Source organism: Lineus longissimus, chromosome 16, assembly GCF_910592395.1.
Source record: "Lineus longissimus chromosome 16, tnLinLong1.2, whole genome shotgun sequence".
Classification (NCBI taxonomy): domain Eukaryota; kingdom Metazoa; phylum Nemertea; class Pilidiophora; order Heteronemertea; family Lineidae; genus Lineus; species Lineus longissimus.
The window spans coordinates 2,773,649-2,786,029 of record NC_088323.1 but is presented as its reverse complement, the minus strand read 5'-3'; the positions used below and the strand labels follow the sequence as shown (position 1 = coordinate 2,786,029).

Below are 12,381 nucleotides of genomic sequence, written 5' to 3'. Positions count from 1 at the left end.
ATAGTGTAATCAATGATTTGGCATAATGCCAGCATCTAAACCCGTAGCATGTTTTGGCGATTGTCGTTATTGTTCAGGTTTGAAAATAAACTCTACTGAATTTAATCAAAGATAATGGTAATTATACATGTCAAAAGAAAGGAAAACAAGGGACAAAAATGGCAATGCTACGGGAGCCCAACAAGGATAGAGGCTTACAATAAAATTTGCCGATCGATCGTATCGTAAATGGACGCTAAGTTGCTCGCTGGTGAAGTAGAAACAAATCAGAGCTTATTTCAAAATGATGCATTATGGAAAACTTACTTTGTCGACCTGTTCATCACCATTACCGCTGTCAGCGGTCAGCCTGAAACCTCCAATATTATCTTTCTTGTCCAAGGACACAGATCCCATTTGAATAGGATTTGGAAACGTTATGGTCACAGTGATTGTTTTGGCACCAGTGCTTGATTCCAGTGCTTTTACTGGGTTACTGGATGGTGGATTTGGTCTTAAGTACTTGACGCCGTTTTTGGCTCCCGTTGTCGTTATTGAATCATCGGGAATCGTCAACGGTGAAGCCATTCCATCCACCTCCAAACAAGGATTTGGAGCTGAAACAAATTGTATACAGTGGAACCTCGGTAACACGACCACTCATGGGATCGAGGTTGAATGGTCGCGTTACCGGGCTGGTCGCCGACCGGGGTTCCACTGTACATATATAGTATCACGACTGTTCATGCATTGTATTATCATGTAAAAGACTTATCAAGACTGAGGAAAATGCAGTCTATTTTTTTCCTTTAGAAAAATGCAGATACTACAGTTTTGCTCAGTCTAGGCCTAGGAATCATCAAAACGGAAAATTAACGAACTATTTTCTCATGTACAGTGGATCATATGGGAATTAAAGTGGTTCCTCCCACTTTCGACAGGACTCACGTTTCTTCTTCACTCTTCAATTTTGTCACTTAATGCACTCTCTGATTTAAGGCAATAGATATAGCCTAACATTTTCGTGAAAACATTATTCTGGCCCGAGTAGATGGACATCACTTTGCCTTCTTTATTGATGACAGTAAAACTACACGTAAAACTAGTTACCACAAGTGCCTACTAGTGTCAGCGTAAACATCAGTCGACATAACAATTATCTTAATAAAGCCATAACCGCGTAAACAGCGAGGAAGTAGAAGCAAATATATGTGTGTTTTCAATATGAAAACTACCATGACCAAATGTACATGTATGACCTGTTTCGCCATATAACTGCAATTCACATTATATTATAAAATATTTGCCAGAGTCCGCGGTGAGCCAGGGAAATGGAGACCAGCTTTAAGCTTTTTCTTGACTAGCCAAAAAACTTTGTTCTTCTACCAAAAGTATCCATTGCCCCATCTCACTGAGAAGACAAGTTCTGTAGAATACCGAGTCTCTGACCATTAAATATATGGCTTCCAGAATGTCGATGTTTTTCAGGTTTGAAGAAAACCTAACTGGCCAGACTAACGTATGGACACTGGCTTTAGTCAAATTGCCTTCAAGTTCTAATATGCGGTACGTTCAGCTACATCAGTCATTGAGTTAATCAATTGTGGCGGGAATGTTTCATGAGTTGTGCTTTGGTCATCGTACTTTTCATGTATCATGCTGACTCACCTTTTACTACTTACCACTCTTGTGAAGAGAACTTGCTGACTACTTTGATGACAAATTCCATTCAGTCACAGTACATCAGTCAATCACATTGTACGTTTAAACCATGCTGTTAGTGCCTGTACAGCATCAGGCTCCTTTTCTAAATTTGTGGGAATAAGATTGCCTCTCCGCCAGCCATTTTTTCGTGTCCTACCCTAGCAGATGTTGAGTGTGCTAGGTGTTTGGCATATTGTATCAAATATCAGCAATTTCAAAAGCACTTCACTCAAAACGTTGACCGTATATGATACATCCCTAATGATGTCTTGTTATTTTTTAGCAGGGGCTGGTCGTTCAAGAAAATCAAGACACTCATAAGGCATAGCTGCACCTATTAGATTAACCACCAATTTATCGTTGCCGCCCAAACTAGAATGACTAATTTTCTTTCAACAACCAAGACACTGGGTACTTTTTATGCACTTCTTTTACCTACCTTAGGTGAAGATGTTCATTGTCCTTCTTTAATCTTGATGCGAGTTTTGTATCGGTGTTTGCGTGTGTGGGTGTATAAAGCAACTAATTATTCGTCGGATGAAATCAAGTAATGATACAACGCATTATCAACCATTCACACTTCCATCACTTACGCATCTAATACACTATACATGAAAAATAAATCAAAGCTCAATGACTCACATACCTGATGTGGTACTCTCTGTTGTACTCTCTGTGGTACTCTCTGTGGTACTCTCTGTGGTAGTAGATGTACTTGTTGATGAAGCTATGAAACAAGAAGAATGCGCTTTTTTACTTGGGGTTACATGTACACTAAAAAAAGAGTTGAGAAATGCCGCGATGACTACCGAACTTAAAGTTCTAGCAATTATTAAAAGAAAGTCTACATAGAAAATGATATTGTGATGTACACAGACACTGCGCTTGTTTGTTTTGATATTTTCATGATTTTATCCAAACATTGTTGAATGTGACGAATGCATCATTTATTTTAACGTAGGCTTATACAACATCAATATATGCAAGGCGAGAAAGGCATGCAAGGTGCAAGTGGAGATATTTTTCCAATCACGGAACATTTCTAGTTTGTCTTTTCCTCGTACACGAATTGTAATTGTTCTGATTGTGAAAGTTTCATTTTTTTCTGGTCACGACAAAGCTTTAGTCCACATCGAGCTCATTCGAAGAAATTCGACATAACTTCTAATAATAAAAGATATAAATTAAAACTATAAGCTATATTTGTTTTTAACGTTCTTGTCTAAAAAAACACTTCTTGGTGCCAGGCTCTATTGTGTTGTTACATTATATTGCATAATCAGTACACCTCAATAGCTATTGCATATGCTATTTGGATTCCAGTTGAATGATTTTTTTTAATTTCCAAAATTATTCTCGGAGGTGTAAAATAAAGTGCCAGATGGAATGCACTTTTTGAAACGCGCCCGAATACATCTAGTACAAAGAAACTTACAACATCCTTCCTCGTCTGTTCTGTCATCACAGTCGTACACACCATTACAGCGATGGCCTGGATCGTGGCATGTATCATTGTCACAGACGAACATGTCAGCGAGACATTCAGTTGTCGTCGTTCCAGTGCTCGTTGTTACTGTAGTTACTGAGGTCACAACTGCTAATAAAGAGTGAAAATGTGAGCAAAGGAACTTGATTATGATATGATAAGCTATTGATGGACCAGTGTGCCAGTCATTTTAATTTACCTTACATCGGCTGAACATGATTTTCATGATTCTCAAATGGACATTCATCTTTATGAACACCACGTTTTGGTCAGGTATTGTCGATTGTCCGTCCGACCAGTAAGATAGAAGGAAAAACACACCGAAAATTCTGTATTTGAATATCATTTGTAGTTTGTGAGCAGGTCTAAATTAATGCTTTCCGCAAACGAGTTGTTTCAACAATAAATGCATATCAAAAGATCAAGGAGGTCTCAGGCAACTGACATAATATTTCTATTTTATATATATTTTCAAAGAGGTTATTTTGCTCACCCAGACAATGCAAAAAAAACCTCAAACTATGACTTCAACATCACAAGTTCTTTTTGCTTCAGTTGGCCATTATAAGATCAGCCTGAGTTGTTTTGTTTTTATGCAAGAAAAGTGTATTAATCAATGAAACCGGTGCCTGAGTACTATATATGTCCCACTGAAATATGAAAACTCGTTCATTACAGTAGGTTACACCATAAATACAACCTCAGATAACCTTTTTCTAAAAACGCACAATCAGCCAAAAATACAATGCTGTGTTGCTTCGTCTATTTCTTCTCAAAGCCAACATGTAAATACCTGTCGTGCTTTGTGTAGACAGTGGTGAAGGAAGTAAAGTTGAAATTGCAGTTGACCCCACTGTAGATACAGAGAAGCCAAGCGAAGTTGTTGGAACATTTGTAATTCTAGTTGTTGGAAAAGAGGTTTCTGGAGGTAAAGTAGTTGGTAGACTAGCCACTCGTGTTGTTATTGGAGCAACAGTGGTTACTTTAGTCATAGTAGGAGGACTCGCAGTAGGTACTATTGTTGGGACTGTTGATTGTTGGGTAGATGCTACAGCGGTAGATTCAGTGGTAGCCTCAGAAGTAACCAGAGTTGCGCTAGCTTCAGTTGTCGGTTCAACTGTGCTAGTTGGGGCTAACGTTGTTACCGAAGGTGTGGTTATTGGTGGACTAGTCACTCGGGTGGTTGTTGGCGCAGTAGTTGTTACTTCAGTCGTAGTAGGAGGACTAGTAGTAGGTGATGTTGTTGGCACTGGTGTTGGTTGGGTGGATGCTACAGTGGAAGCTTCGGTGGTAGCCTCAGAATTAACCAACGTGGTAGTAGCTTCAGTTGTGGGTTCAACTGTGCTCGTTGGGGCTAAGGTTGTTCCTGATAGTGTAATAGATGGTACACTAGTCACACCGGTGGTTGTTGGCGCAACAGTGGTTACTTTAGTCATGGTTGGGGGACTCGTGGTAGATATCGTTGATGGCACTGGTGTTGGTTGGGTGGATCCTACAATGGTAACTTCAGTGGTAGCCTCAGAAGTAACCAGCGTGGTGGTAGCTTCTGTTGTGGGTGAAACTGTGCTAGTTTGGGCTAAGGTTGTCCCCGATAATGCAGTAGTTGGTACACTAGTCACATGGGTGGTTGTAGGCGCAACAGTAGTTACTTTAGTCGTAGTAGGAGGACTAGTAGTAGGTGCTGTTGTTGGCACTGGTGTTGAATGGGTGGATGCTATAGTGGAAGCTTCGGTGGTAGCCTCAGAAGTAAACAGTGTGGTGGTAGCTTCAGTTGTCGGTTCAACAGTGCTCGTTGGGGCGAAGGTTGTTCCCGATAGTGTAGTAGAAGGTACACTAGTCACAGGGGTGGTTGTTGGCGCAATAGTGGTTACTTTAGTCATGGTTGGGGGAAACGTAGTAGATATCTTTGTTGGCACTGGTGTTGGTTGGGTGGATCCTACAATGGTAACTTCGGTGGTAGCCTCAGAAGTAACCAGCGTGGTGGTAGCTTCAGTTGTAAGTGAAACTGTGCTAGTTGAGGCTAACGTTGTTACCATAGGTGTGGTCATTGATGGACTAGTCACTCGGGTGGTTGTTGGTGCAACAATAGTTACTTCAGTCGTAGTACGAGGACTAGTAGTAGGTGCTAATGTTGGCACTGGTGTTGGTTGGGTTGATCCTACAGTGGTAACTTCAGTGGTAGCCTCAGATGTAACCAGCGTGGTGGGAGCTTCAGTTGTGGGTTCAACTGTGCTAGTTGTGGCTAAGGTTGTTCCCGATAGTGTAGTAGATGGTACACTAGTCACACGGGTGGTTGTTGGTGCAATAGTGGTTACTTTAGTCATGGTTGGGGGACTCGTGGTAGATATTGTTGTTGGCACTATTGTTGGTTGGGCGGATCCTACAGTGGTAACTTCGGTGGTAGCCTCAGAAGTAACCAGCGTGGTGGTAGCTTCTGTTGTCGGTGAAACTGTGCTAGTTTTGGCTAAGGTTGTTACCACAGGTGTGGTTATTGGTGGACTAGTCCCTCGGGTTGTTGTAGGCACAACAGTAGTTACTTTAGTCGTAGTAGGAGGACTAGTAGTAGGTGATGTTGTTTGTACTGATGTTGGTTGGGTGGATGCTACAGTGGTAGCTTCGGTTGTAGCCGTAGAAGTAACCAGTGTGGTGGTAGCTTCAGTTGTGGGTGCAACTGTGCTAGTTGAGGCTAACGTTGTTACCGAAGGTGTGGTTATTGGTGGATTAAACACTCGGGTCGTTGTTGGCGCAGCAGTTGTTTCTTCAGTCGTGATAGCGGGACTCGTAGTAGGTGCTGTTGTTGGCGCTGGAGTTGGTTGGGTGGATGATATAGTGGTAGTTCCAGTGGTAGCCTCAGAAGTAACCAGCGTGGTGGTAGCTTCAGTTGTCGGTTCAACAGTGCTAATTGGTGCTAAGAATGTTACCACAGGTGTGGTCATTGGTGGACTAGTCACTCGGGTGGTTGTAGGCGCAACAACAGTTACTTTAGTCGTAGTAGGAGGACTAGTAGTAGGTGATGTTGTTGGCACTGGTGTTGGTTGGGTGGATGCTATAGTGGAAGCTTCGGTGGTAGCCTCAGATGTAACCAGCGTGGTGGTAGCTTCAGTTGTGGGTGCAACTGTGCTAGTTTTGGCTAAGGTTGTTACCACAGGTGTGGTTATTGGTGGACTAGTCACTCGGGTTGTTGTAGGCGCAACAGTAGTTACTTTAGTCGTAGTAGGAGGACTAGTAGTAGGTGATGTTGTTGGCACTGGTGTTGGTTGTGTGGATGCTATAGTGGTAGCTTTGGTGATAGACTCAGAAGTAACCAGCGTGGTTGTAGCTTCAGTTGTGGGTTCAACTGTGCTCGTTGGGGCTAAGGTGGTTCCTGATAGTGTAATAGATGGTACACTAGTCACACCGGTGGTTGTTGGCGCAACAGTGGTTACTTTAGTCATGGTTGGGGGACTCGTGGTAGATATCGTTGATGGCACTGGTGTTGGTTGGGTGGATCCTACAATGGTAACTTCAGTGGTAGCCTCAGAAGTAACCAGCGTGGTGGTAGCTTCAGTTGTGGGTGAAACTGTGCTAGTTTGGGCTAAGGTTGTCCCCGATAATGCAGTAGTTGGTACACTAGTCACATGGGTGGTTGTAGGCGCAACAGTAGTTACTTTAGTCGTAGTAGGAGGACTAGTAGTAGGTGATGTTGTTGGCACTGGTGTTGGTTGGGTGGATGCTATAGTGGAAGTTTCGGTGGTAGCCTCAGAAGTAAACAGTGTGGTGGTAGCTTCAGTTGTCGGTTCAACAGTGCTCGTTGGGGCGAAGGTTGTTCCCGATAGTGTAGTAGAAGGTACACTAGTCACAGGGGTGGTTGTTGGCGCAATAGTGGTTACTTTAGTCATGGTTGGGGGACTCGTGGTAGATATCGTTGTTGGCCCTGGTGTTGGTTGGGTGGATCCTACAATGGTAACTTCAGTGGTAGCCTCAGAAGTAACCAGCGTGGTGGTAGCTTCAGTTGTGGGTGAAACTGTGCTAGTTGAGGCTAACGTTGTTACCATAGGTGTGGTCATTGATGGACTAGTCACTCGGGTGGTTGTTAGGGCAACAGTAGTTACTTCAGTCATCGTAGGGGGACTCGTAGTAGGTGCTGTTGTTGGCGCTGGTGTTGGTTGGGTGGATGCTATAGTGGTAGTTTTAGCGGTAGCCTCAGAAGTAACCAGCGTGGTTGTAGCTTCAGTTGTGGGTGAAACTGTGCTAGTTGAGGCTAACGTTGTTACCAAAGGTGTGGTTATTGGTGGACTAGTCACATGGATGGTTGTTGGTGCAACAGTAGTTACTTCAGTCATCGAAGGGGGGCTCGTAGTAGGTGCTGTTGTTGGCACTGGTGTTGGTTGGGTGGATGCTATAGTGGTAGCTTTGGTGGTAGCCTCAGAAGTAACCAGCGTGGTGGTAGCTTCAGTTGTGGGTGCAACTGTGCTAGTTTGGGCTAAGGTTGTTCCCGATAATGTAGTAGTTGGTACACTAGTCACATGGATGGTTGTTGGTGCAATAGTAGTTACTTCAGTCGTAGTAGGGGGACTCGTAGTAGGTGCTGTTGTTGGCACTGGTGTTGGTTGGGTGGCTGCTATAGTGGTAGCTTCAGCGGTAGCCTCAAAACTAACCAGCGTGGTGGTAGCTTCAGTTGTCGGTTTAACAGTGCTAGTTTGGGCTAAGGTTGTTACCAAAGGTGTGGTTATTGGTGGACTAGTCCCTCGGGTTGTTGTAGGCGCAACATTAGTTACTTTAGTCGTAGTAGGAGGACTAGTAGTAGGTGATGTTGTTGGCACTGGTGTTGGTTGGGTGGATGCTATAGTGGTAGCTTCGATGGTAGCTTCAGAAGTAACCAACGTGGTGGTAGCTTTAGTTGTCGGTTCAACAGAGCTAGTTGGGGCTAAGGTTGTTACCACAGGTGTGGTTATTGGTGGACTAGTCACATGGGTGGTTGTTGGCGCAACAGTTGTTACTTTAGTCATGGTTGGGGGACTCGTGGTAGATATCGTTGTTGGCACTGGTGTTGGTTTGGTTGATCCTACAGTGGTAACTTCGGTGGTAGCCTCAGAAGTAACCAACGTGGTGGTAGCTTCTGTTGTCGGTGAAACTGTGCTAGTTTTGGCTAAGGTTGTTACCACAGGTGTGGTTATTGGTGGACTAGTCCCTCGGGTTGTTGTAGGCGCAACAGTAGTTACTTTAGTCGTAGTAAGAGGACTAGTAGTAGGTGATGTTGTTTGTACTGATGTTGGTTGGGTGGATGCTATAGTGGTAACTTCGGTGGTAGCCTTGGAAGTAACCAGCGTGGTGGTAGCTTCAGTTGTGGGTGCAACTGTGCTAGTTGAGGCTAACGTTGTTACCAAAGGTGTGGTTATTGGTGGACTAGACACTCGGGTCGTTGTTGGCGCAGCAGTTGTTTCTTCAGTCGTGATAGCGGGACTCGTAGTAGGTGCTGTTGTTGGCGCTGGAGTTGGTTGGGTGGATGATATAGTGGTAGCTCCAGTGGTAGCCTCAGAAGTAACCAGCGTGGTGGTAGCTTCAGTTGTCGGTTCAACAGTGCTAATTGGTGCTAAGAATGTTACCACAGGTGTGGTCATTGGTGGACTAGTCACTCGGGTGGTTGTAGGCGCAACAACAGTTACTTTAGTCGTAGTAGGAGGACTAGTAGTAGGTGATGTTGTTGGCACTGATGTTGGTTGTGTGGATGCTTTAGTGGTAGCTTTGGTGATAGACTCAGAAGTAACCAGCGTGGTGGTAGCTTCAGTTGTGGGTTCAACTGTGCTCGTTGGGGCTAAGGTTGTTCCTGATAGTGTAGTAGATGGTACACTAGTCACACGGGTGGTTGTTGGCGCAACAGTGGTTACTTTAGTCATGGTTGGGGGACTCGTGGTAGATATCGTTGTTTGCACTGGTGTTGGTTTGGTGGATCCTACAGTGGTAACTTCAGTGGTAGCCTTAGAAGTAACCAGCGTGGTGGTAGCTTCAGTTGTTGGTGAAACTGTGCTAGTTTTGGCTAAGGTTGTTACCACAGGTGTGGTTATTGGTGGACTACTCACTTGGGTTGTTGTAGGCGCAACAGTAGTTACTTTAGTCGTCGTAGGAGGACTAGTAGTAGTAGGTGCTGTTGTTGGCACTGGTGTTGGTTGGGCGGATGCTATAGTGGTAGCTTCGGTGGTAGCCTCAGAAGTAACCAGCGTGGTGGTAGCTTCAGTTGTCGGTGAAACTGTGCTGGTTTTGGCTAAGTTTGTTACCACAGGTGTGGTTATTGGTGGACTACTCACTCGGGTTGTTGTAGGCGCAACAGTAGTTACTTTAATCGTAGTAGGATGACTAGTAGTAGGTGATGTTGTTGGCACTGGTGTTGGTTGGGTGGATGCTATAGTGGTAACTTCGGTGGTAGCCTCAGAAGTAATCAACGTGGTGGTAGCTTCAGTTGTGGGTGAAACTGTGCTAGTTGGGGCTAAGGTTGTTACCGAAGTTGTAGTAGTTGGTGAACTGGCCAATCGATTGGTTGTTGGCGCAACAGTGGTTACTTTAGGTGTGGTTACGGCACTTGCGGTAGGTTCTGTTGTTGGCACTGGTGTTTGTTGAGTAGTTGCTACAGTGGTTGCTTCAGTAGTAGCCTCAGGTGTGCCCTTATATGAAGTCGTTTCAGTTGATGATTTGGTAATATCCGGTCGGACAGTTGTTGTTTTTGTAGTTGAATGAGATTGTGGTCCAGTATTATATGATGTAATTGGAGAGGTAAATTTGGAGGTTGATGGGGAAGCTGTTTTCACTGAAACCATTAAACATACAGTGATATCCATATGAAAAATTTTGAATATTGTTATGTCACTTTCGACTATTTTTCGCCTATTATTAGCCTTGCAATTCATCAATATATATTTTGATTTGAATACAGAGGTAAGAGGGGCAAAAATGGTCAGTCGTTTACAGTACATGGAATGTTAAACTCCAAATATTCTTTTTTGAGTTCATAGTTTATAATACTCACTTGTCGTTGTTGTACTAGTAGTAGTGGTACCTGTAAAGAAAAAGATATAGGTAAACCGAGAGATTTTAGTTTTGACCTTAAAGCAATCCGAAGTTTTCATTTTGTATTTTTAGTAAATATACATCAACAGTGGCGATTCTTCGAGTGTGGCCAAAAATAATCCAGAATACATTTTATATTATTTCAAGATTACAGTACTTAACGAATACAGCCAAGCCTGTAGTACGGTGTTAGTATAAGCCATTTTAGTTTTCTCGAAGGCAAGGCAATTTGATGTCAACACTCTTTGCAGCAGAGGATTTCACATTTCAATGCTAGTTATCAAGTATTTGTATGCATTTTTTGTAAATTTACGTTGTTTATTTTCTCTATAAAGTTTATTTTGGAAAAAATTTTAATAACTTTAAGCTATGCGTTTTATAAACGAGTACCGATTACAAATGTTATCAAAATGTACAACATCTTAAAAACCTAATTGATACTCATTTCTGCACGAAATCGATTTTAGCGTTTCACCAAAAGGTTTTTAAAAGTGTCCAAAACACCTAAAATATGGCATCAACAATGCGGTGATTCTGTCTAAACGTTGTCTCTGCACTGGATCGGATGGGAAAAGATTATTCACTAACCGTAAGCTGTGTAAGATCTGGTTGAACGGATCGTGTTCGTCAATACACCTAAACTCTTTTAAGATGTCACGCAGACATGGTTAAGATCGTTTTAATCAGTCCACAACTATTCAGGAATCGATTTTCAAACAAGTCTTGTAGGAACAATGATCTTGTGTGAATGTACGTGCTAGGCACTGGGCATAAGAAGTGTGTTCGAGTTCTCAAGGGGTTTATCCAAGATTGTTAAGGCATCCATTGTAGAGGCGACTCATCGATATCTTGCCTGGCCCGTGTCAACGATTGTAAAAAAGTTTGGACATGAAGCCAGGATTGCCGCAGCTTTATAATCACACTCATACCACTTCATTAACCACATGTCACTAGCATACTTCACTACAGCCCAGAACAGCAAATCCAATTTCTTGACTTGATCTGCTGGGCGAGGTCACTACTTTGGCAAGGCAAGTTTTGACATCACAGCGACAAAAATATGACGGTTACTCATACGTCTAGGCCCGGTGTAACATCTGTGGTTGTTCCCCATGTGTCAGTGTTTCCAAACAATAGGCAGCTAGAGAGACCACGACTTTTCAATAGGGGGGATACACAGAAAAACTTGTCAATCTATTTTTGAGCGTTCCCAAACAATGAGGGGAAACACTCAAAAACAGAAACACTCAAAAACATTACACCGGCACAGGTCATCGAACATGTCATACTTCATTCTAAGGAAATCAATATGGCGTCAACACTGACATTTCTATCTGCTGTATCGATTATTTTGGTTTCAATTACAATGAAGATGACAACGTTTAAACGCTGTAAAGGTTGCATGGAGTTTGTTCACAGCGAATGCACTGAGAGAGAACATGCATACGAAACTACTATGAGGAGATAAAGCTTATTACAAGCAAAGAGTTAACTCACCAACTGTGGTCGTTTCTGTAAATATTAAAAGAGTAAATACGTTCAATGGAAGACGATAAAACCTGGTATTCACATTGAATAAAACACAGAGTTCTAGCAGATATTTGGAATAACATAATTCGCGTATAAAAAAAATGCAAAAATATTAATTGATGGAAAAATACAAGAAAAATCGTAATCCCATATACAATGCTTATAAAGGAGAAAAAAAATAGCGCGGACACAAACCTTCTGCTGAAGAGCTTGGGATAGAAGTTGGACTAATTGATGTTAGGTCAGTAAATTGAACTGAAGGGGTTTCATAGGTGGTCTCAACAGGAAGTTCGGTAGATGGGATTGGCGTGGGAGAGGTTGGCACGAAACCTGTTGTTGGTAACACTTTAGTTGCAAACTTTGTTGAAGGCGTTACACCAGCACGTGTTGTTGGACTGAGGGTGCCCGCATATACAGTTGTTGTGTTCATACTTCGAACAGGTGTACTGGTTGTTTGAACAACTGCAGTGGTAATGGTTGGAGATGGTGTGGTGGTAGTCGAAGGTGATGGGGTAGTTGGTTGAATTGGTTTTGTTGTTGATTGAAATGCACTAGATGTTTTAACCTCTGTTGTTACACCTGTAATAGGTGTTGTAAAGCTCGTCATGGGCGTCGACACTGATGTCAAAGATGTAGCAGTT

The 12,381-nt window shown here is 42.8% G+C and overlaps 2 protein-coding genes across 8 annotated transcripts in view; both read right to left on the bottom strand.

Annotated features, from left to right (window-relative positions):
* The window catches only part of LOC135500835 (mucin-17-like), a 104,529-nt gene that overhangs the window by 60,294 nt on the left and 31,854 nt on the right, over positions 1 to 12,381 (bottom strand). For 5 of the 7 annotated variants that reach the window (XM_064792493.1, XM_064792498.1, XM_064792496.1 and 2 more), the window contains exons 54-58: positions 11,708 to 11,722; positions 10,170 to 10,199; positions 3,119 to 3,280; positions 2,330 to 2,410; positions 307 to 596 (exon numbers count right to left, since the gene is read on the bottom strand). In XM_064792493.1, the coding sequence (XP_064648563.1) occupies positions 307 to 596; positions 2,330 to 2,410; positions 3,119 to 3,280; positions 10,170 to 10,199; positions 11,708 to 11,722 (578 nt within the window). Of the gene's footprint in view, positions 1 to 306; positions 597 to 2,329; positions 2,411 to 3,118; positions 3,281 to 3,962; positions 4,017 to 10,169; positions 10,200 to 11,707; positions 11,723 to 12,381 lie in introns of those variants that run through there. The other 2 variants (XM_064792494.1, XM_064792500.1) reach the window with 2 other exon arrangements.
* LOC135500757 (mucin-2-like) lies at positions 7,262 to 9,960 on the bottom strand. Its single transcript, XM_064792409.1, has 2 exons — positions 7,415 to 9,960; positions 7,262 to 7,325 (listed from the first exon to the last, which is right to left on the bottom strand). The coding sequence occupies exons 1-2, from the start codon at positions 9,958 to 9,960 to the stop codon at positions 7,262 to 7,264; spliced, it is 2,610 nt and encodes an 869-aa protein (XP_064648479.1).

Excerpts from the sequence above, each read along its gene's own strand:
- LOC135500757 (XM_064792409.1), bottom strand. The coding sequence starts at position 9,960 with ATGGTTTCAGTGAAAACAGCTTCCCCATCAACCTCCAAATTTACCTCT. Across the intron at positions 7,326-7,414 it reads ACCACACCTTTGGTAACAAC|CATCCACCCAACCAACACCA; the intron begins GTTAGCCTCAAC and ends CTACCACTATAG.